Source organism: Pteropus medius, unplaced genomic scaffold, assembly GCF_902729225.1.
Source record: "Pteropus medius unplaced genomic scaffold, Ma_sr-lr_union100, whole genome shotgun sequence".
NCBI lineage: Eukaryota > Metazoa > Chordata > Mammalia > Chiroptera > Pteropodidae > Pteropus > Pteropus medius.
The window spans coordinates 36288969-36313044 of NW_024344378.1; the positions used below are offsets into that span (position 1 = coordinate 36288969).

The 24076-nt window shown below is 37.5% G+C and overlaps 1 protein-coding gene across 11 annotated transcripts in view; it reads right to left on the reverse strand.

The window, feature by feature from the left end:
• Positions 1 to 24076, reverse strand: part of FAM13C (family with sequence similarity 13 member C) — a 141697-nt gene that overhangs the window by 112115 nt on the left and 5506 nt on the right. For 5 of the 11 annotated variants that reach the window (XR_005654762.1, XM_039871857.1, XM_039871848.1 and 2 more), the window contains exons 1-2: positions 7752 to 7920; positions 1482 to 1538 (exon numbers count right to left, since the gene is read on the reverse strand). Coding sequence is in view for 5 of the 11 variants with exons in the window: in XM_039871857.1 (XP_039727791.1) it covers positions 1482 to 1538; positions 7752 to 7813 (119 nt within the window). In the remaining 6 variants the exon portion in view is untranslated. Of the gene's footprint in view, positions 1 to 1481; positions 1539 to 7751; positions 8259 to 24076 lie in introns of those variants that run through there. The other 6 variants (XM_039871853.1, XM_039871852.1, XM_039871860.1 and 3 more) reach the window with 6 other exon arrangements.

The following is a 24076-nucleotide window of genomic DNA, read 5'->3' on the forward strand; positions in this document are numbered from 1 at the left end:
TTTCTCTCATTACACAAATATAAAATCTAAATACGAAAGTCATCTTTAGAAATATATTTCTAACCTATTACTGGCTCCTCAGACTCCACAAAACAGAAGAGTACAGGTAATGTAATTTATGCCAGTACTTATTGGAATCAACCATAACTGAGAAGAAGCATGATGTTCTGAAAACAGGAATCCAAAAGATCCTCCCACTTATTAGTTGTGTAGCCTGAGCCACACCACTTCACTTCTCTGATCCTCATCCATAAGAAGGATGTCATCTCTACCTTGCAGAGATAATACAGTCTCTGTGAAATGCCTACCACAGAAATCTGGCTCAAGGCCACAACTCAATAAATGGGAGCTATTGTCACTCTCACCAGGATTTAGGCAAGTGGTTATTTGCAAAGAAAAAAAACAGGTTTCTTTTTAGTCTCCCCATACCTCCAGGATAAATTTCAAACTCCTTAGCAAGGTACACAAACCCTTCCTACTTGAGTCTTTATCTCTGAAGCTCCATTTCTTACCACTCCTGGCCTCTGCTCTCAGGATTCCTGTCATCCTGAACTGCTTAGTTAGTGTTCCTTCAACCTGAACAATTTTCTCTGCCTCTGTTGGCTTTCTAGTAAGTTGTTCCCTGTGCTTGGTGGCATCATTTTTTCTTGGCCTTATATCTCACACACACACACACAAAAAGTGCTATGTGTAATTTTCTTCAGGAATCTATCCCAGAAACCTATCTGGGCTATTCAGTCTTTCTAAGAGAATCCTCTGTTTATCTGTAGTAGAATAGCACTTAATTCACTGTAGCATCATCATCTATATTCTTGCCTATCTCCTCTAGTGGACTGAATTCCTGGAAGCAGGGGTTGGTTTATTTACTACATATCTTGACTAGTTTCTGGCGCATAAAATAGGCCATCAACAAATGCATATTATCCAACAAGAGGACTTCAGAGTCAGACAGACTTGAGTCCAAATTCTGCCTCATAGTGGCTATGTTATCCTGAATGAGATATAATCCTTCTGACACAGGATGAGGAGGGAAACATTAGCCTTCTTTTGATTGTTTAGATTATAAAATAAAATGTAGGGAAAAGTGTTCAGAACAAAGCAATTGTGGAAGAAACGTTTAGCAGGGAAGGTTTTGCCATCATACCATGAACACCTTGATGACCAAGACTACACTCCAGGCAATGACATGTTTGGTGAATAAATCTAGAATTATTTCCTTCCTTAGGGTTTATGATGGGAGCATTGAGATGAGAGAATCAATGTTTAATCTAATAGACACTTATTGAGCATTCCTCATATCAAAGGCACTGTCCTGGATGGTAACAGAGAGTATCCAAAAGTGAACAAGATAAAACTTCCTTCAAGAGCTGATAATCCATTATAAGAAGTAAGACATGAGAACAAATTATTAGAATTCAAAGAAGAGACTAAAGACATCAGGCCCCATTGGTTACTGCCCTTTAAGCAATGGTGGGTCATACCTGAGACTGGAGCAATCAGTCTGGTCTTCATGTAGAGAGACTGTGTCTTCCTCACACCTGGAAAGAAGAAACAAAACCACATCAGATCCAACTGTCTGCTGCAGCAGAAGCAGCAGTAATCTAGACCTATTTTAAGATTAGCACAATAGACAAAAAAAATAGAATAATCTTCACCACTCTCCCAAACCAGTTCCAATTCCCAATATGTCTACCAGGTAGTGATACCAATGTTGTCATTTCATTACGAGCTTAAAAGCTCAGAACCAGAGGTAAGCTCCGTTTTCTCCACTGCTCTGCCTTATCTAAGCTAACAAGATCTTAGCAAGGACCTAAGTGTTCACAGCACTTGAGGGGACACCTAACACCAAGATTGGTGGCTCAAAAGAGACTCCACTGCATACCTCTTGGCATTTCCTCTGCCTCAACCAGTCCCAAACCACACCAGCTCCCATTTGTTTTATTCCGTTGTCCCCTGGACTTTCCTAACCCTCTTCCTTTTTATAAAACTTCTGGGATAACATTGTGAAAAATTCTCAGCTCCTCCATATTGAAAAATCTACTGCACTCCACATTGCCTAAGGGAATCTGGAGTAGAACAATTCCCTCACTCAAGTATGTAGGAGGAAACCTTTGTTCCTCTTCTTAGCCATCTCCTCCCCATCTCATTCCACCACCCTCAAGGCTGAAATAATTTTTTTCATCCTTTACTGCCCAAGTCCAGTCTCACAACTTTTGTGAACCTTCTCAGCCAAATTCATGCACATGCCATGTTCCTACTTTAACCTTAGTATATGAATGTTTACTCTTCATTCTGAGGTTTCGTTAACCAACTACATCTTGCCTTGAACTATTATGTAATTCCTTGGTACCTCCGAGATCTTTTTAATTAGTTGTTAATTCCATGAGAAAAAAATAACTGTAATTTCTTTTCCTATATACGCTACCAATAGCGCTACTCCAGAGTGGACACTCAATAAATGCTTGAATTGAGTAACAGACTCTGGCCCCTTAGAAAGTCTGGTCCCTGAAATAATCTAAAAGCATTTATTCAGCATTTATTCCCCTTCCAGCTACTGCATTAGCCACTGGAGCTGTGCTTCTCAAACTCTCTGAGATTCAGGACTGAACAGTTTGTTTCTATTTTCAATCCAATGTGGTCAGACACTTTTGTAAAAATGTTACAAGAATGTCAAATTCCTATAAACATTAGCAAATGCTTACTCCCTATCTCTATACTTTTCTTGTCTCATACAAGTTACAAACAAGTTGAGGACCCACACTTTGAGTACCACTACTTCTTAAGGACACAAAATTGAAAAGACTTGGACTCTCTGGAAAGATTCACACTGTAATGAGCAGACAAAAATAAATACCTACATACATAAATATAACTATAATATAGTATTTGTACTATATGAAATCATTTAAAAATTTTAAATATTCCTTACCCACAATGGTATATAATTTACCCACAGAATAAATTGATGAAAGTTTCATCCTTTTCCCTTATTATCATTTTTAAGTTATGGTTTTGTACTGAATTAAACAAAGGCCACCTACAGACTCTAACTCACTCTAAGTGCTGAAATATTTTGTTCTAGCAGTTAAAAAAAAAGTCAATTGACTTAACAAAATGCTCTTCTTAACAAAATGAACTAAGTTTTCTTGCTCTCTCATGTTTTTGACTGTCAGTAACCCACTCTGTCCATCTCATGGGAAACAAGTTAAATTCATAAGTATTGCTTTTTCTCCTCTATTAGAGGCGTTCACTTAATAAATTATATGAGCTTTGTAATGTGAATAAAAATTTATCCCAATAAAAGTAACCTAGCTAAGTAGAAAAATCAATGAAGAACAGAAATCTAGTTGTTGCTTCTAAAGAATTAGGGTTCAACCAGAGGTTCAACCCTAGAGCTCAACAATACCTATTGTTTGGAAATTTGGCAAGAGCTTATTTTTATCCCCCTCATATGATGTGTTAACCTTTCTTCTCAAAGTACAATTAGTTAAAAATGGAAACTCAGCACCAGAACATACAAAGTTGCAGATGCTTTCTGAAGTATGAGGTGGGACCTAATTAGCTGATGCAATTTTAAGATCTACTGAACACCTCCAGTTGCTACTCAAGGAAAGATAATTCCTAGCTCACAGATATAGCAATGAAATAGATCTCTCCACTGGCGTACATGGCACATATATGTATGCTCATTTAGTTCAGTAGGGTTTTTATTTGCTTTGATGAAGACCATCAAGTTCTACTCATTAACAGCTCCTTTCTGATTATTCTACTGTTTGTTTGTTTGTTTGTTTGCCCAGCAGCCCTGCAAATGTATAATACTGGCTCAATTATAAAACTGGGTTCCACAGTGGGAACCCATATTTAGGTATCCCCACTTCTGGAAGAAAATCAGTTCAGACCAAGTCCCCAAGTGGTCTTCAGCATGGCACTCTCTTCCATATTAGAACCCAATACAGGAATTTAAAGATCAATCTTTTTAATGATCTCCTTAAATATTCAAGACTGGGCATCTTCTAGTGCAATGTTTTTCAAACTGTAAGTTATGACCTATTACTGGGTCTTGAAACCAGATAGCAGCTACTAGCATCTTGTTGTTATTATTGTTAGAGAAACAGAATAGAAAATGTCAATATAGTAAGAGTTAAGTGTTATTTCACAAAACTTTCTTAAATAAATCATGTATATATGTGTGTACTAGATTCTAATATAAAATATTTTTCTTACTGTTGTTCATTAATAGTAAAAAAATAAAAATGTGACCAGCACTCTATTAAATGACTTCCTAGAGATTCTCATCAATTAGCTTCTAAGTCCCAGAGTTCTTAATTTGTGGTTACCTAGACAATATGTGGATAATTTGTTCTTTCAATCGTTTCTTTGTGAAATGCTTAGGGTTGTTACCTTTTTCTCTATTGAGACTTGTGCTCCCTCTTTCAACCATGAAGAAGAAAAAGAATATGTACTTCACAGCTCATCTTCTCTCTCACTTTGTCTCAATTGAGCCTGACAATGCTGTGAAGTAGGACGTACCTTCACACAAGAGGCTAAGGAATTGTCCAGGGTTACAAGGTGTAAAGCAGCGAAGCCTGTGTCATTTCTGCTCCCCCACACTAAGACCACCAAATAGTCTCTTCAGTCTACATTCCCAGAGGCTCACAAAAAAGAGAGAATAATTTGTTCATTAAAATAATGGTGGAGAAGGAAGTGCCCGTGAGGGGTTCTTTTGTTTGGTCTCAAGTTGGTTATTAAATAAAATGTAGTTGTGCCAGGAAGAGGATTGTCATTCACCCTGTAGTACCATGTTCCCTGAAGGCAAAGTTGCAGAGGCAAGAACCTGAAATCCTGTAGGATTTCTGAAAGTCTGTCCCCACAACCACTTGCATTAGCACTACCTGGAATGCCTAGTTGAAACAGCAGGTTCTGGCCCCACTCCCACTCTAGCCCCAGTACATCAACTCTCTGAGGGTAGGGCCCAGGAATGTGAATTTTTTAAACCAGATTGCCCTTCCCCACACATAACTAGTATGCTTCTAAAAAGTTTAACATTGACCTAAAGGTTTATAAAACCCAGACCAGCCCTGGGCTGACTCCAACGCAGTCACCCATTCTAGGTTTCCATTTGGGGATAAAGCAAGGGAAATTGGATTTTTCACAAATCCCAATCTCCCTTCCCCAGTTGATATTAATGATCAGTTGGTTTAAAGAAGCATTGTTTCAGATGGTAACTAACTCGGTTAACTAAGTCAGAATTCATTGCTGGCCAGGCTTCATTTCAAATATCAGGTTAGCTAGACAACATAGGAAATGACCTTGAAAAAAATAATAGATGAAAGAGTGATGCAGATACAGAAGGGAAGGCCAAGGCCATTCTTATCTTGGAAGATTGGGTAGAAAAAGAAATTGAATTGGTCCAGAGCTGCACAGACAGTGTCAGGCCTGGGAAAAATGGAGAAGAAAATAAAATCTGTCCTTGAGTCCCTCTCAATTCTCCTTCCCTTTGACTCTTGTAAGACCTCCAGCAGGCCAAGTGGAACTCTATTAGGTTAAACTATCTAATAACATAATGTATATTAAAGTATTAATGACAACTTGAATCCACTTCCCATGGGACAGACTTTTTAATTTCCATTTTAATAAGAGTCACCACCAGTGGCCTTAATCCAAAAGAAATTATCTCTAGGTATAATTTCAGGCACCAAAGAAAATACATGGGTGTGAGTAGGAAGAAGTAGGAGTTGGGTGGGGACAGAGAGAAGAGAAAGTTGTCTTGTATCCAAAATATAAAAGAAAAGTAAGTGCCTCCTCTATGTATGCCAAGACCACACCCCAACATCTACTGAGCACCTGCTACATCTATGTGTTAGGATAGTGTATCCTGGTCCTTCTGGCTTTGGTGTCATGCCCAAACAACCAAAGAAAATGGTTCATATTCCTGAGAGGAGGAGAAGATGTTGTATTAGCCAATGACTAGTTTTAAATGACCCTAGTTTGTGCTGTTACACTTACAAAGCTTTGAGTATGTTTTAAATACGCTCCTTAGATTTTTAAATTAGCCAGATGGCATTCTAATTGTCACTCAGTGCTTTTTAAAATAAATCACTGTCACTTCTCTGAAAACAACAACAGAATCTTATGCAATCAGAACTCTTTGGGGAGTGGCCAAAGACAAGGTACCAGACTTTCCCCAGCATTTAACTATAAAATCTTTATCCCCCAAAAATTGTCCATGTGACATCTGGAACTAGGTGTCTCCATTTTGAAGCTGTTGGGCTTTTGGCTGACTGGAGATTGGCCACAAAGAAAGAGCTCAAGAGTTATCAGGCCCAGAAAGCACTTGATGGTTTTAAGTCCAGCAAAGGGAGGAAGTACCTGTGCGCCTGAACCAGGAAGTCCTGGCCTCGTCTTTGGCCTGCATCCTTTGACAGGCATCTCTTCCCCTCTCTCAGGATTTTAGAAAAAGCAAAATTGCAGCACAATTAACAAGTAAGCTCTTTAATGGGATGTGGGTCCCAACATGTGTTTTATATTGCATCTTCTAAATAATGTCAACCCTGGGTTGTTTTTTTAAGTAACTCCACTTAAATGAGCCCAAAGCTCGACACAGAGAGTAGCATACCCAGAGAAACAAAAGAACGTGGGAAACAAGAAGGCCTCAGAAGTCCTGTAGAATATTTTCCCTCTATCATAAGTTATTTTGACAGTGGTAAGACTTGAAACTCACGAAATACCTATTCCCACATTTTTTTGCCTTTTAGGGAACTTTAGCATGCAGATCCCAAGTTACTGGGCTTTCTCTATTAAACTTGCAGCATTTTCTTAATGTAGTTGAGTATAATACCTTAACAATGACTTCTGTCACAAGGTCCCAGAAGTAAACATCAGGAGTTTGCCTAGAGAAAGATTGCTTAAAGTATAGACATTCCATACATATGTTTACATATATAAATTATATAAAAATTACATGTAATAGCATAATATGCTATCAATTTTTAACACATGTATAGTGTTAGGAAAACAGATTAAGAAAGAAATGACGAAAATTTAAACCATAAACTATAAATATCTAATAAAAAAATACTGTGCCTGCCGGCCTTGAGTAAAATATTAAACTTCATTCTATGTTTAAATGGTGTTAGTCGCCCCAATCAACACTTTAATCATAGGACAAGATGACTCATTCCTCCTATAGCCAGATTGTTGAGGTCAGAAAATAAAAATGACAAAGGGCATGCAAGAAAAGTTTACTCTACTGAGTCTTAAAAATCTCTAGACAAGAGAGGGTGAGGATAAGTTTAGCTTGTTTATCACATGCTGGAATCCAACTCAAGTCATTTTACATCCATCTCCTATTTGTTGTAAATGTATACAGCGTACTCCACGAAAACTGACACCAATGTTGGCAAAATACAACAAAGCTTCCTTTATAACATGTCAAATAGATTTTTAAAAAATGTCAAATAGATTTTTTAAAAATCTGAGCTCCAAGAACACATATCTCAGAGTATTGAGCTTTCCGCAAGCCATCGGCTTGTTTTAATATCTCTCCCATAACTGCTAAAAGGCTGATTTCAACCTGTAAAGATTTCTGGGCCCCATCAGTCAGCATGTCTCGCGCGGTCTTCCCAGCCGCAGATTACAGTAGACAATGCATCTAATACGAAGAGTGGCTGGGGACGGTAGAGGGTACCTTCATAATAGTTGCTTCCAGAGAAAGGCATGCAAGTCTTATTTTAATGGCAAGAAACACTTACTCTGTTACAGCGGTGCTGCTGAAGGAATTATCCTGAAGGCTGAAACAGAAACAAGAAAACATCAGCCAAGTCCGGCCGGGGAGCCGTCTCCCTGATCGCTCTCGGGGAGTTAGAGCACACACACAAACATGGCATTGCAAGGCAAGTCTCAGGGCTCGCCCGGCACGCTCGCTCTACCTTGGGCTGCTGTCTGCACATGCTCGTAACGACACCCCCAGCAGGGGCCCAGCCGCACGGCAAACCACAAAGCCCGGCAGCCCGCGAGGCTGCGGGGACAGAGCGGGGAGGGGCGGGGCACGCGGCGAGGCCGGGACCCGGGGATCCCCGCAAGGAGCACCTGGAGCGTTACCGCGCGACTCTAACCTTGCCAGCCCCGCGCCGCGTTTAATCCCGGCCTCTCGGTGCCAGCCACCCCCAGGGCTGGCAATAGGAAAGCCCAACAGTTTCTGCCTAGGTGCTGAAATCCCCGGGGGACTTGCTTTCTTCCAGACGTCTCCTACCAATTTTACAAAGCTACCCCCTCTAGGGATGGAAACTAGCAAAGATTCATCCGTGGTTCACAAAAAAACCCGGGAGAGAGTGAGAAGGGGGAGGGGACCTAACTGCCGTTTTCATTTTATTTTTCTGTTTGTGTGTTGTTTTAGATTGCCCAGGAAAAAGAAGAGACTCTGAAGGAGAGCTCGCTGCATCACACCCGATCTGTCTGCACTGTTATTTCAGTCCCTAAGAGGAAGCGCCCGGCCCCGGACCACAGAGCCGTGAATGAGCCCACGCAGGGCAAGCGGAGGATTTATTGCTGGCATTAGCTGGTGACTGAGGGGGACCGTGCAAGAGGTGGGGCTTCCTAAGCCTAAGCTCTGCTCGGGAGCACCTTTATGAAGAATGAGAGATCAAATACACAAACGTTCGCTCTCTCCTTTAAATAAAGGCAGCTCTGTTGGGGGAAGGGAAGGCTGTCAACCCCCACTTGCTTCACCATGGGGATATTTGTCCTGCCCTCTTTCCATTGTTCATTTCTCCTGCCAGTTTGACCTTGCTACAGAATGAAAGTCATCTGAAAGATGCTTATTTTGAATTTTGAGTTAAGAAGACCCTTCCTCCTCTTTTTAATCTCTCCTTTCCCAAAGGCAGCTGAGAAAATTTTATTTCTCTACCAATTCTTCTGATATCAAACTGTATAAGTGGGTGAGTTAATTTATAACAAAAAACCCTCAAATTTTTATCTTTGGATAATTAGAAAAATTACCCAAAACTTGGCCATAAGGGCAAAAAACATGACTTTTCAGTGTCACACTGAGACATTGTTTCAAAGGTCTACCCAAGAACTGTTTAATTCTCTTGGAAAACATAATTGTGTTTGATTTTGCTATTCATTATTGGTTAGATCCCAGACACAGTGAAGTTATATATACACTTGCAGTTTTTGTCCAAACCGTAGGGAGGAAAAGGTAATCTCAACGTTGATGGTTTTATTGCCTCAAACAACTTTAACCAATTTTGCATCTAACTTAGCAAACTGATACTAACATCCTCTCCAAATGCTTATAAATAATCAGATCCTCAAAATGCTCTTGGAAGCAAGAGCATCGCCATCTTACAGGTTCCCTCATTAATTAGTGAATAGATAGACCTCTGATGTGTACCTACGTTTGTAGGAGAATCATGTGTTTAACTTTTTAAAATTATACTTTGAAAAATCCTTTGCAGTTTTATTTTCCTTTCTCAGAATCTTTTTTAAAGTAGCTGAATAAAAGTCTGATATGGTCTTAGATCTAAATTCTATTGACATAAATAAGTTTAGAAATATTCATCTCTTGAATGATTATATACCTGAACCACTTACAGCCTCATATGAGCTAGGTTTAAGAGTATCAGGCACAGCCTTTTTTAGATATGTGTATTCATTATTTAGCCATCACAAACTGAGATCTATTCTTTATATTTTATTGAGGCTGATAAAAGGCAAGTCTATATTCAGCCGTGTTGGCTCGAAAGATTCAAAGATAGCCAGTTTTCAGAAGCTCTTTTTACTCATTGTCCACGGTACTGATTCCAAATGTCCTCATACAAAAAGAGATCATACCTTTTCTTTTTCAGTGTTCCCAGTGATCCATTTGGAATGGAAAAATGTAATGCTTTCAACTTTGAAACAGGACTTGGACAAGTATATGAAATAATGTGTTCCCTTTGAAAATAAAATGAAATAACAACTATATAAAATAAATAGTATTTGATAATGTCCACAGGGGCAAAAAACAAACAAAATTCTCAGCAACTCATGAATAGTATAAACCAAAATTAGAATTTAGGTAGTATTTGTATGCAATGAAAATAATTTGTTGATATAGCTTATTACCACTGGGGGGAAAAATGTCCTGGGCGGGGGCGGGAGTGGGACAGTGATTTGGCAGTTATTTGATATAAAAATATCAACCATTTAAAATTTTATTTCTCTACCAATTCTTCTGATATTATTTGTTTCCATATTAAATCAGGTTTAGACATTATTTTTATGGTGACTGGGGACTTGTTTTGCTTTGTTTTGATAATCTGTACTATTCAACTTGGAATTTGGTCAATACTGATGAATAATCATACAACATCTGGTTATTTTAAAGACCCTGTTTGACTACACAGCAGTTCAATGTAAGCTTAAAAAGCGAAACAGGAAAACTAATATTGGAGTTCTGGAAAAAGTAAGTTCTAGACCAGTGTTTCCCTAAGTGTCCTCAGTAGAATTCTAGTCTCCTAGATGGTTCAAAAACAGGGGGACAAAAGAGTTACATGGTCAAAAATAAGTTTTTGAAAGGAAGTAATATTATAAATTTACAATGCCCATTAGGCAGCAAAGAAAAGTATTTCATTGTTTTTCACTAATGTTTCTCAAACTCATTGAAGACCAAAAGTTTTTTTATTTCCTACAAGTCTTTTTTATGTTTCCTTTACTGTTTTGATTAAGTTCATTGGGGTAACATTGGTTAATACAATTCTAAAATTTTCAGGTGTACATTATCATTTGACATTTGTATATTCTTATTGTGTGTTTACCACCCAAAGTCCAGTTTCCTTCAGCTACCATATATTTGATCTCCTTTACCCACTTCACCCTCCCCCATCCCCGTATTTTGACCCCCTTTACCCCGTCCACCTCCCTCCCCCACCCCACTAGTAACCACTAATCTATAGTCCTCTGGTAACCACTAGTCTAGAATCCATGTCCATGAGTCTCTGTTTGTTTGTCCTGCTCATTTGTTGCTTTTAGGTTTATATCCCACATGATAAGTGATATATCACATGATAAGTGATATCATACGATTTTCAACTTTTTCAGTCTGGCTTATTTCGCTTAGCATGATTATCTCAAGGTCCATCCATGTTGTCACAAGTGTCAGTATTTCATCTCTTCTTATGGCTGAGTAATAAATATTCCATTGTATATATGTACCACATCATCTTTAGCCAATCATCTATCGTAGGACACTTCGGTTGCTTCCATGCCCTGGCTACTGTGAATAGTGATGCTATGAACATCGGTGTGCAAATATCTTTTTAGATATGGGTTTTCAAGTCTTTGGGGTAAATACTCAGTAGAGGAATTGCTGGGTCATATGGTAGATCAATTCTTAGTTTTTTGAGGAACCTCCATACTGCTTTCCATAGTGGCTGTACCAATTTGCAGTCCCACCAACAGTGTATGAGGGTTCCTATTTCTCTGCATCCTCTCCAACATTTGTTATTACTTGTCCTGTTGATTAGAGCTATTCTAACAGGTATGAGGTGGTATCTCATTGTGGTTTTGATTTGCATTTCCCTAATAGCTAGCGATGTTGAGCATCTTTTCAAATATTTGTTGGCCATTTGTATGTCCTCTAGGGAGAAGCGTCTGTTCAGGTCCACTGCCCATTTTTTGATTGGATCATTTGTTTTTTTGTTGTTATTGAGTTGTATGAGTTCTTTGTATATTTTGAATATTAGGCCCTTATTGGAGGTGTTGCTTGCAAATATATTTTCCCATTTAGAAGGTTCTCTCTTTACCTTGTTGACAATTTCTTTTGCTGAGCAGAAGCTTTGTAGTTTTTAGTTTTTTAGTCCCATTCATTTATTTTAGCTTTTACTTCTCTTGCTTTTGAAGTCAAATTCATAGAATCCTCTTTAAGTCCAAGGTCTTTGAGTTTAGTTCCTATGTTTTCTTCCATGCATTTTATTGTTTCAGGTCTTATATTTAGGTCCTTAATCCACTTTGAGTTAATTTTGGTGTGTTGTGATAGACAACAGTCTAGTTTCAGTCTTTTGCGGATGGCTTTCCAGTTTTCCCAGCACCATTTATTGAAGAGGCTTTCCTTTCTCTCCTGTATGTTTTTGGCTTCTTTGTTGAAAATTTTTTGCCCATATAAATAAGGGTTTACTTCTGGACTCTCGATTCTATTCCACTGGTCCGTGTGTCTGTTTTGCTGCCAATACCATGCCGTTTTGATTACTATTGCTTTGTAGTATAATTTGAAGTTGGGCAGCATGATGCTTCCAGCCTCATTCTTTTTTCTCAGGATGACTTTAGCAGTTCGGGATCTTTTGTATTTCCTTACAAATCTGATGATTTTTTTGTTCTATTTCTTTAAAAAATGCCAATGAGATTTTGATGGAGATTGCATTAAATCTGTATAATGCTTTAGGTAATATGGTCATTTTAACTATGTTGATTCTTCTAATCCAAGAACACGGACTATCTTTTCATTTCTTTGTATCTTCTTCGATTTCTTTTAATAGGGTCTTATAGTTTTCGCTATATAGGTCCTTCACTTGTTTCGTTAAATTTATTCCTAAGTATTTTATTCTTTTTGTTGCAATTGCAAAAGGAATTATTTTTTCCACTTCTTTTTCTGACACTTCATTATTAGAATATAGGAACGCTATGGATTTTTGAACGTTGATTTTGTATCCAGAGATTTTACTGTATTTGCTTATTGTTTCAGTTATGTTCCTGTGGAGTCTTTAGGGTTTTCTACATAGAGAATCATGTCATTCGCAGATAGTGACAGTTTGACTTCTTTGTTTCCTATTTGGATGCCTTTTATATCTTTCTCTTGTCTGATTGCACTCGCTAGGACCTCCAATGTTATGTTGAATAACAGTGACAATAGTGGACAGCCTTGCCTTCAAAACAGTTTTTTTGTTAGATATACTAACATTTTAAACTGAAATTTTGAGAAAAGAGTTTCAAAATATATCAGGGATAAAATCAAAAACAAATTAACTGGTATAATTATTCATTGAACAATTGAATGATGCTACATGTGTGTCACTATTTCATAGCTATGAACAAGACAGACACAGTTCTGTCATCATGATGTTTTTAGAGTAATTATGTGTGTATGTATACATATATGTAATATGTATAACCCTATTTTATACAACATAAGTAGAATAAGGGGAAAATGAAGATGTTAGATTTAAATATGATTAATTCACTTACATGTTAAAAGTTTCAGTGTTTTAGTTGACCTATCAGTTCTCCTAAAATCAACATCTAAATTTCAAATTTGATAACAATAGTTTATTATAATTAGAAATTTTTCTATTCTGATGTGTTGACTTGGCCATATGTAAAATATAAAGAAATATGGTCAGATTTCTAGAATTGCTGGGGTTCGAGACCCATAACTTACTAGTAGTTTGAACTTAGACAACTTCTCCATGCCTACATTTTCTCATCTGTTAAATGAAGACAAAAATGACCTAATGAAGATTAAATGACATGACTGAAAACAACAAAAAAAGTCAATAAACGTTATTCTCATGAACATTTTCATTATTATTATAATAAATAAGAATATATAAACATGAAGTTTAGCAAAGGTTGAACAAACTGCTGTGTTTGCGTAATGGGCTTACAGATGATATTTTCTTTCTATTTCCTGTAATAGCACAATGTTTACATAGTTTTTTTTTTTTTAAGGATAATAACAAAAAACTCTACTAAATGTAGATGGGCTGCTCTTAAAATGAAATGAGTTCAGTCCAGAATGGCTTTGTGCTTACTTTATAACTCTTTGATTTAAAATATTCACATATCCCTGGATGAACATCCAATTCTGAGAAATCACTTTCTGCAAGACACTGTGGCAGAAAGCCAGGATCTTTACAATGCCAGGAAGTCAACAGAGGCCTGCTCTACTGTCCTGGACACAGTGACTTGTAGCTTCCTGCCAGGACCCTTGGGAATGACCAGCCTTCCCTGTGGAAAGAGAGGACTCTTGTTTAAACAGATAATTTTCCATAAAGAAAACTATCCCACAATGCAATATATATATATGCCTTACTGTTGAATTGTACACTTGAAACTTACTGAATTTTGTTAACCAATGTCACCATAATAAAAAAGAAAAGAAAAGAAAACTATCCCCCATTCTGTCCTCTACTTCTTTCCCTGATTAGCCCCAATACCTCACTCTGAAACTAGAAAGGCCTCATTAGGTACTCACATCTGAGCTCCTAAAGATTCAAAGATGCCCAGGGAAGCAATATTGTGATACCAAAAGTATAATCCGACGGAGGACTGGTTATGATGGTCTCCATTCAACTATTCCTCCCTAATTCCTCCCTAATTAATGCGTGTGTATAGCAAGTCCACCTTTCTATGACAATCTCTCTGATTCATCTGACAACAAAATGCAGATACAATGTAAACTGATTGCTAAATAAAATTTATATCAGTTCTAAAGGGGATGAATTAAATATCAAAGGATTAAAAGTGGACTTTGAAAAATTTATGAAGCCCTTAATTCTGTAAATGCTACCTTTTTATAATTATGTAATGAGTAGTCAATGTGAGGTGAAGGTTATCATTTTGAGTTAAATATATAATTTTTTTCTGAAATATATTTTCCAAATATATATACATAGTCCCCTCCAACGGGCATGCTTTATTCTTTATTGTTTCTAAGAATTATCTCACTATTACAATTATATCTATAATGTAAATTAAGAACATTTTTATATAATTTCTTTACTGTTTACCATGACTCACCAGGCCATTATGTGCTCTGGCCCCAGAGACAACTCTGAACTTATCTCCAACCACATTGGTGTCGAACCGCATTGGCATCCTTGCTGTTATTACAACAGATGATCTTGATTCATCCCTAGGACTGCTACACTTGCTTTTCCTTTGCTGGGAACACCACTCTCAGACCTGCTCATGTGTGCTTCCTAGGGGAAAACTCCTCTGCCCACACTCCCTAAATTAAGAGCTGCTGTCACTTTATTCTACTCTATTTTCTTTGTAGGACCTGTCACTATCTGATATTTAACATTTGTTTGTCTACTTGTGTTATAATTGCCTCCCTCACTACAATGGGAGCTCTTTGAGGACACTGATATGTGGGTCTTATTCATTATTGTATACTCAAAAGCTGAAAATAGAATCTACCATAGTAACTACTTAGTAAATATTTGTGGAATGAAATGAGTGAATGAATACTTTTTTTTTTCAAGATAATACTCTATTCACCTCTTATTTTTTCTTTTTACTTTGAAATACTAGCTCTTGTTTTAAGTGATTCACTTTAAGTGATTCACTTTAAGTTCAGGGCTTTTTTCCAAGACAAGTTATCTTCAGGTAATGAGGCTTTCCTGTATTAGACATTCTTTCTCTTGTTTTGCAGGAATAATAAGCAAATATGCTATTATGCCAATACTGTTGATGGTACTAGCTGTCCAGAACATTGTTTCTGAGGTTTGGTTGCAGTCCAGCCAGAACGAGCCCTGGGATTGACTGATCAGCAGTGTTTGCTATAAGACAAGAGGGGAGCACGGAAGCAGAATTACTGACCTAGAGCACCCTATTAAAACAAAAATTTTCTTTGGGGAAAAATGCATTTTATTATTAACATTTTAGTTTGGATTAATTTTCAGATAACCAAAAAGATCTTTCTATTGATGTGATTCTTGGGAACCTCATGATTTATCTGGTGTAATTTTTTTTTATCTTGTACCAGGACAAGCCTCAACTGCTGCTAGAAACCTTCAGGGAACAGAAATTCACACCTCACAGACTACTTTACTGGAATCCACTAATGCTTGAAAAAAATAAAATTTCCCCCTTAAGCCTTCTCCTGCCTCTCGTTATTTCCGTAGGTGGCTGACTGCCCCTAAGAATTATCTACTTCATCTTCTGGTCTCTTGACCAAGTAGTCCCAGTTCCTTCACATGGCATGACTTAGAATTCCTTCAGTATTCTTCTTGGTTGTATACCACTGGACAGAGTGAGATAATGTCCTCTGAAAATGCAGTTGCTACACTGGACATGTTACTCTAGCTGTGGTTTGTTCAGTGAAGAGTAAAACAAGATTTATGCCTTCTTTTTAACATACTCTTATAGATGTGATCCAAGATCATTGTGGGTGGTTTTGGCTGTTACATCACACTGGAGACTCAGATTGTTGAAGTTAGCTGCTGCTCCAGATCCACATCTGTGCCATCCAGGAGAGCAATTAGTTTATTGAATCTATGTCCTAGCTTTGCATATATTTCTATGAAATTCTATAGTGTTTGATCTGACATTTTATGCTATTAAATCCAACCTTACAGATCTTTGAGAATATATATGTTAACAAAAAAATATGTTAGCTATCACTTTTAGTTTCATATAATCAGTACTCTGTGGCTACAGTCCTTCCCAAAACAGGGAGCATACAATAAATATACTTTTATTTAATTCATAAGTTCTTTACTTATATAATCAGAGAAAATATGTTAAGTAATTATTTAGTTTATTAAAACTTAGAATATTTAAAATGATTTTACCTTAGAAGTGGTAAGTAGGAAGAGAAGAAATGAGGAAAAGGGCTGGGCCAAATATTTGCGGTGCTGCTAGGGTGAGAGATAGCAAAATGGGGTCCTAAGGTTATCAGGTGGCATCATGAAGGCACAAATTAATTCAAAGTGAGAGTGACATTTCTATTCTCTTCAGTACCCTCTTCCTTCCAGCAAAGTGGTATAGCTGAAGCTCTGGTCAAACACAGATAGCAACTGAGTGAGTTATCCAGTTGAAGAACAGCCTTGGACACACATAAGCAGAACACATACAAGACACCTGGGGCCCACGCAGCAAGCCTCCTCTGTTCTATGAAGGAGAAAGGGTATTTTTCTCCCCATAATTCCTCCTACAGCTTCAATATTATTTTTTAGGTTTTTGTTCCTCCTCCCATGTTTCCATTGAACTATTTCTCTGCTTTTAAATCTTGATAGCATTCTCTTTCTTTATGCATGCTATCTGAGCTTAAGCCCATATAAATCTGTTCACATTTCAACTGGTAATCTCCTTACAGAAATGCCTTTGCTCATGACATGGTATTCTACATCTCTTAAAAATTCTCAACTGATGAACATTGTTCTGGCTTAAAACAACCATTTCATATTGCACTTGATTTTGAGAGAGTTCAGCTGGGCAGTTCATCTCTGATCCATGTGGTATCATCTGGGGCAGGTGGGGCTGGAGGACCACCTTTCAAGATGGCTTTTTCACTCGAACAGCCAATAACTCAATGTTCCTTGATATCTCGCTCCACTTCTCATCCTTCAGAAACTCTCTATGTGTTTTTAACATTTCACAACACAGTGATCTCATGGGAATCTATCTTCTTGAATGGCAGCTGACTTCCAAGGGACAAAGGCAAAAGTTGTCAACCCACTTAAAGGTTTGACCGAGACTGACGTAACATCATTTCTACCATACGCTATTGGTCAAAACAGATATGAGTCAGCCTAGATTCAAGGGCAGGATAACAGACCCACTTTTTAATGGGAGGGGTATCAGAGAATCTGTAACTATCTTTAATCCTCCACAGACATTTACATTGATACAGCTAAGAATAAATATTGGTTTCCTTAACCAGAGAGTTATGACAGCAGATAGTTATACCTCTCATTTCAATGGACCATTAATCTATACATATATATATATATATATTATATATATACATAGAGAGAGAGAGAGAGAGAGAGAGAAAGAGAGAGAGAGAGACAGATGTGTTGAAGATATAACTATTAAGAAGAGAGGCAAGATTTCTGCTATTCTCAAGGAATTAAGAGTCTGGCTACCTAATTTAGCTAATTAAAGGAACAGTCCTCAACAGTGTTGTTTCAATACCCTGACATGACAAGATTAACTGTGAGGTATGTTGTAACTTGCAAGTCATTTGTCAAATATTGACACTTGTGAATAATTCAATTTCTAAATAATAAATTAGAGCAGATCCAAGGGTTTTTTTTTTTTTTTTTCCTATAACAGCATCATTCTCTCTCACATGCATTCCTAACTGCATTCTTCTGTGGAGATTAAGGGGTGGAGTTGTTGCAGCTCTTCCACTGGGAACAGCTCATAACCCTGGCACACTAATGGGAAAATTCCACACCACAGCCATCATTCATCCTGTATGGCTTGGAGGGGGGAAAAAGGATTAAAAACTCCTAGCTTAGAGCATGTTGCTTATGAAGCCAGTATTAGCTAGCTAGATGAAAACTGGATAAAATCCAAATATGAAGCAATTTCGAAGTTTATTTTGCTCAGTAGTTATAGAGAAAAATCTTAGAGTTTTGTCTTCCTTTTTTTCTTCTGCCTTGACCTTCTCTCTTTTACCTTTCTCTTTCCTTTCCTCAGTGGGCTCACAAATAGAGGCTAATGAAACAGTAAAATGTTTACCAGCCACCAATCATACTAGAAAAATAGCTCGAAAGTCATACATTGCTAAGCTTGGGCAGAATACTGTTTACTGAGACTTAAAACGGCAAATGTATTTATAGTTCTAAAAGCATGATGTCTCACTTCACAACTATTTCTAGTTACTAAGTGCATATTAGTATGAAATAAAATTTGCCCTTATCACCTTCCTGAGACAGTGATTCAGTTCTCTCTTCCATGGACCATGTGATCTGCTCATCATTTGTAGGTGATTTATGCACATCCGGAGAAAGCCAATTGCCCTTGGCCCTGGAGCAGTCAGGGCTGCTGAGATTCTATATTTGGTATCAATCCCTTGGTGTAGGCAGGTTTCAACTCAGATCGCTGCTGGGCTTGTTGTCACTGAGCTTGACTTTGCACAGAAACCAACTGACTTTTTAATGGTCCTCAAGAAATCATTAAAAATTCATGGGTGATATTGTAACTTCAACTAGAACCAATAGAACATGAATTACTGCCACAAAACTGATCAGAAACAGTCCATTTAGTGAGCAAACATAGAATATTCAGAATCAACGTACAAAGAAAAAATATTTTTAAATGTATATCACCCATTAGAGATACTTTTCATCTGACAAAGTTCTGAAAGCTCGAAAGCCTAGAGAGAAGCATAGCATAAGAAAAAGTGCAGGCTGGGAGTTCTGGGGCCTAGAAGCTGCCTCTGTTGTACAATTAACACATTCGACCTTGTATGATGAGTGGCTAAATTCCTCTGGACTTCAGTGTCCTAAATTATGAGGTGGCTAGATTTGGTGGTCTTTAGTGGCTTTGCCAGCTTTAACATTCCGTAATTTGGGAGAAATATAGAAATAGTCTCATGGTCCTGTTGTGGAAGGAAAGAAGGGAGGGAGAGAGAAAGAAAGAAGGAAGAAAAGAGGGAAAGAGAGAAAGAGAGGGGAAAAAAAGAAAAGAAAAACTATATATAGGAGGGAAAACTTAGAAGTTAAAACTCTGTCTAGGCAATGGTCACATCAACATAATAAATGACTTAATGAAAGTGGTAAAGGACTGGCCAGTGGTTAAGAATTTGAATTAATGGTATAACAATACTGCTAAATATTGATTGGCTCATTTTACAGAATGTTGACTTATGTGTTCTACTTATGAACTTCTAAGAAGCCTCAATAATCCAATAAGAAAATTGTGTTCTAATTTTGGAAATAGAATGAGATTGTTTCAATACTTTCTGCCACTGTTTTCCACCGAAAGTGACTTGAATTTATGCTAAATTATGGGTAAATTGGCTTCTGTGGGCTTGCCTAGCTACCTATGCCTCTACCATTCATGAAGTTGTTTCTATGGGAGGAAGTTGAAGGAACTAAAATGACATCTTCCTCCTACCCCTCCCCCATTATAATCACTGAAGGTCTGGGAGTAGAAGTGGAGGATGGGAAGGGTTTGGAGACTACTGAGGTCAGAAGCAGAAAATTAAGGATTATGAGAGGTATCAGAGGACGTGAAGAAAGTAATGGCAGGCAAAGTGTGTAAATATTAGGAAGTGATGGGGGTATCTGGATTTCCAATCAGGCTCTGAGATTCTCCCAAGTGCCTGGCTCCTATGCTGCTTCACACCCTTAGGATCGCTTTGTCTTACTTATTTGCTATCCACCCTATTTCTATCATCATAAGAAATAACACAGTGGGAGAGGGTTCACTTCACACTCTCCAAGCTCTAGAGTGAACACCACCTCCACGGATAGCATGGTCATTATGACAGTGTTACATTCTGCTGTCTGCCTTGTGCCATTCGTGACTGAGCAGGGATGCTTCGCAATGCTGTGTGTTGTCAAGAAGTGGGCGGGGAATTTCATGTTCACAGTCCTCTAACTGAGGGAGATCATTTGGCACGGCTACAAGGAGCTGATACTGGGGCTACATTTTCCATTCTACTTTATCACATTGTCTTGAGTTCTCATCACTCACTCAGCAGCTCTTTTTCTTGGCCTTCAGCCCAGCAATGTTTTAACGCGTGGATTTTAGCACTTTTTTTTTTTTAACTTTTCCAATATATACAAAATAAAGTGACTAGTACAATAAACCCATATGCCTATCACCCAGCTTCACTAATCGTCAAAATTCAGCCATACTTCTTTTGCCAAATGCTGGCTCCCCCAAAACATCATCAAAACAGCCTGTTGATAAGACAAAACTAAGTTTATTCTTACATGATAAAGGAGAATTCTACCTCACCAGAGTTTAATATCCTCTTAAAGTGAAGATGGTAAACTTGGTATATTTATGAGATTTTGGAGCCTGATTTAAGGTAGATCACTGAATTTCTCCCAAAGAGGGGAGTGTGATTAAGATTAAGTAAGAATCATGATATAATAATTTATGATCAGTGGATACAGCAAGGTAAGTATTTAGAAGCAAAGGGTTCAAAGAGTCTTGGGGCACAAACAGTGACCTGATGCTATCTATTGAAGAGTTGAATAGTTCGCTGTTCACTTAAATGGGCTTTATCAGAAGTTCCTGAAACAATTAATTTATCTGTAACTTTTATCTTCCTAGATAAGGGTACCATGGAATAGCAAAATCAGATTAATGAGGACAGTGAAATAATAAAATCATACTGGTGAACAGCCGAATAGTAAAGTCATGTTAATATACACAGTAAATTCTGTGGGTATATGTCTTTTGAGTTCTCCATGTCATCTAGCCTCCACTCATTTTTATTGTTGTTATTATTTGCTAATGTATTTTAAATGATTGCTTATTTTTTAAAGTTGCCAAATGGTATCCATCCCACATACACAGTCTGTAATTAGGTAAAGGCTCTAATAACCAAGTCCTTCCCATACGTGCAATTTTTAAAACATTTTTTAGTTGTTCTGTTCTTAGTTTTAGTACGAAATCCAAGGAAATAACTTTCATGCTAGGAATTCACTGTCACGCTCTAGAATAAAAAATGTCCAGGACTATTCAGAGTCTCAAAGAGCTCTAAACAGAAACAACAGCCAATCTAAGTCATATAACAGGAGCAGTGAGTGCAAATTCAATGTGGGCTTCATGGGGAGCGCGCAGGGTGAAGTCAGCTTCTTTTTAGTAAATTAAACCATTCTTCTGAAGGAAAAACTGCTTAAAGAAAGTGTATTGTGTGTTTGGACATCTACTCCTTTACAGTTCTGGTAAAAATGTAGTAAGGCTACAAACTTTACCTGAACACAATTTAAATGCGGGGCAAGGAGTGATTGTGCAGAAAAAAATAAGCCACCTGGGTTTTTGAGACAACTGTCTTGGTGGAAAAACTATCACTTTTGGAGCCAGACCTAAGTGGGAATCTTGAAGAAATTGGTTAAAATCTAATTTCTTTATGTTTCTAAGTTTCAAATTCTACTTAAACAGTCTTGCAAACTTTTAAGGATGGGAAGAAATAATATATGTGTAGTGACTGGCATGCAGAATTTATTGTTTTAATTGCAATTTCTGCCCTTGAAGAGACTATTAAAGGTACAGAGTGTGAGGAAAGCCAAGCAGGTTGTGTTGGAGTCTGATAGGGCCCCCAATACCATGTTTGAATATATTCTGTGCATCAGTGAATATTTCTGAGTGGGATCCCAGTATGATTAGAGTCATGTTTCAACAGTATGAATTTGACAGCCAGTGTCACCCTTAGACTTGAACAAGAGAAGACTTTGTGCTAAGCCTGTGTTTTAAAGAAATGTTAGCGAACACACAGTGACATGTGGGTCCTTGGGGACCCAGAGCTCTGCACCGAATGTACCCAGCAGTTAATCATTCATTCCTGCCTCTAACACTGCTTTTAGGCTCAGGGCAACACTCTTCCACATCTCTTGCCTTGTACTCTCAAAAAGAAAAGTGGCTGTGTCCAAATGCCCCTGCAGTTTGCCTGTGTTTCCGTAGACACTACTCCAGAGTACAGGAAAGATTTGAATGACAGAATAGCTTAGGTAGGAGAAAAGACATGTTAGTTAACTTGTCAATTCTTTCTCTAAGATAACTCAAATGCACTAGACTCTTGCATAACAAAGTAATTTCCAGGAGTGCTGAGCACCCATTTTTGCCTCTTTTCTTTCTTATTTCTAATTCTAGAGACACTCACAAATTAGTGAGGTATTGGCAGCTGAGAAATATTTACAATAGGACACAATTCATATAACTAATATATGTGTCAGGCTGAACCACATTAACATTGTCCGTTTTTGGCTAACCTGCGTGGTACACAGACACACACACACCTATGTCTAAAGACATACATGCACGATAGCAATTCTTTATTTTACCATATGGATCTAAAATTGCTTTGAAACAGGGCAAAAATTAAGGAATAAGTGTTATAGATTTATATAACAAAATTAAAGTATTTTGTAATATTTTCTGTGATCATATTTTACCATATGCAATCTTATTACAATGTTTGAACGAGATATGCCAATTTGTGACTTTGATACGATATGTAAAGTTTATTATTTCCCGATTGAAATATTGTTTTAAGCATATTTTGGGACAATTCCAATTGCTAATGTTTTAGGATAATGAAGTTTCTCTGAAATTAAATTAATAAAAAAACCTACCTAAAGACCACAATAACTCATTGCTGAAACTAGACCACAGATTATTTGAAAATCTTAATTATAACATTAAGTATTTGTTTTGCTGAAGTAAAAGCAAGAAATATACATTTTATTGGATAAATATAAAATCATTTATAAATTATGTAGGCCTTTATTTTACTACTCCTCTAAACATCACTAGCCCATTCAAAAACAACCGTATGTGCAAAAATAATTAAATTCAGTCATCTTTGACATTTTGACAGATTTAATAAAATTAAAACTCTAAGTTGAAGAATATTGATTTGTTATTATGAACATATATTTGCCACGGTAAGGGAAAAGAATGAATTTTACTTAACAGTTTGTTAGCTTGCTTCATTACTTTTAAATATCTGTATTCTTGTTCCAGTTCCCCCAGATGTTAAGGGCAGGTCTGTTTCCAGCAGTATCTTTATTCATTAATCATAATTACTCTTCGGCATCTATGATGTGCCAAGTAGATTGGAGAGAATAAATATTTAAAGGCAATTACACCACCGAGGACACTCCTGCAAGTCTTTCACGCAAAAACCCAGAGGCCAGGCAGGTGTCATAAGCCAGTGAGGCAGAGGGAAGGCGTAATAGGGGGTGGTGGTGACCGTGATGAACTAGATAGAGAACCTGTTCCATCTAGAGGAGACATCTATTGTTCAGCTGCAGCTCATTGTTGCCATAAGAGACAGTGCGACAAAGATTGCCAGATCTTAAGCTTTTTTTAAAAAAAAGTTAAGAATATGGATTTTGTAATATAAAATCTCTCAGTTGCAAATTAATTTTTTCAAACTATGTAGATCAAACAAAAGATTTCTATGGGCTGGATTTAATCAATAAACTACCACTTTGTGATCTTTAGATTGAGGCAATTAAGATGTAAACTAACACTTGCTTTGTGGTCTTTTGCCATTTCTCATCTGTGTTCCTCCATGCTGACCACCCATTTTTCTCGCCTTCCTCTTCCTCCTGCTCCTCCTCCTCTCTTCTCCTTTTCCCTTCTTCCCCCTCCATCTTCTTCCCTTTCTACCCCTCTCCTC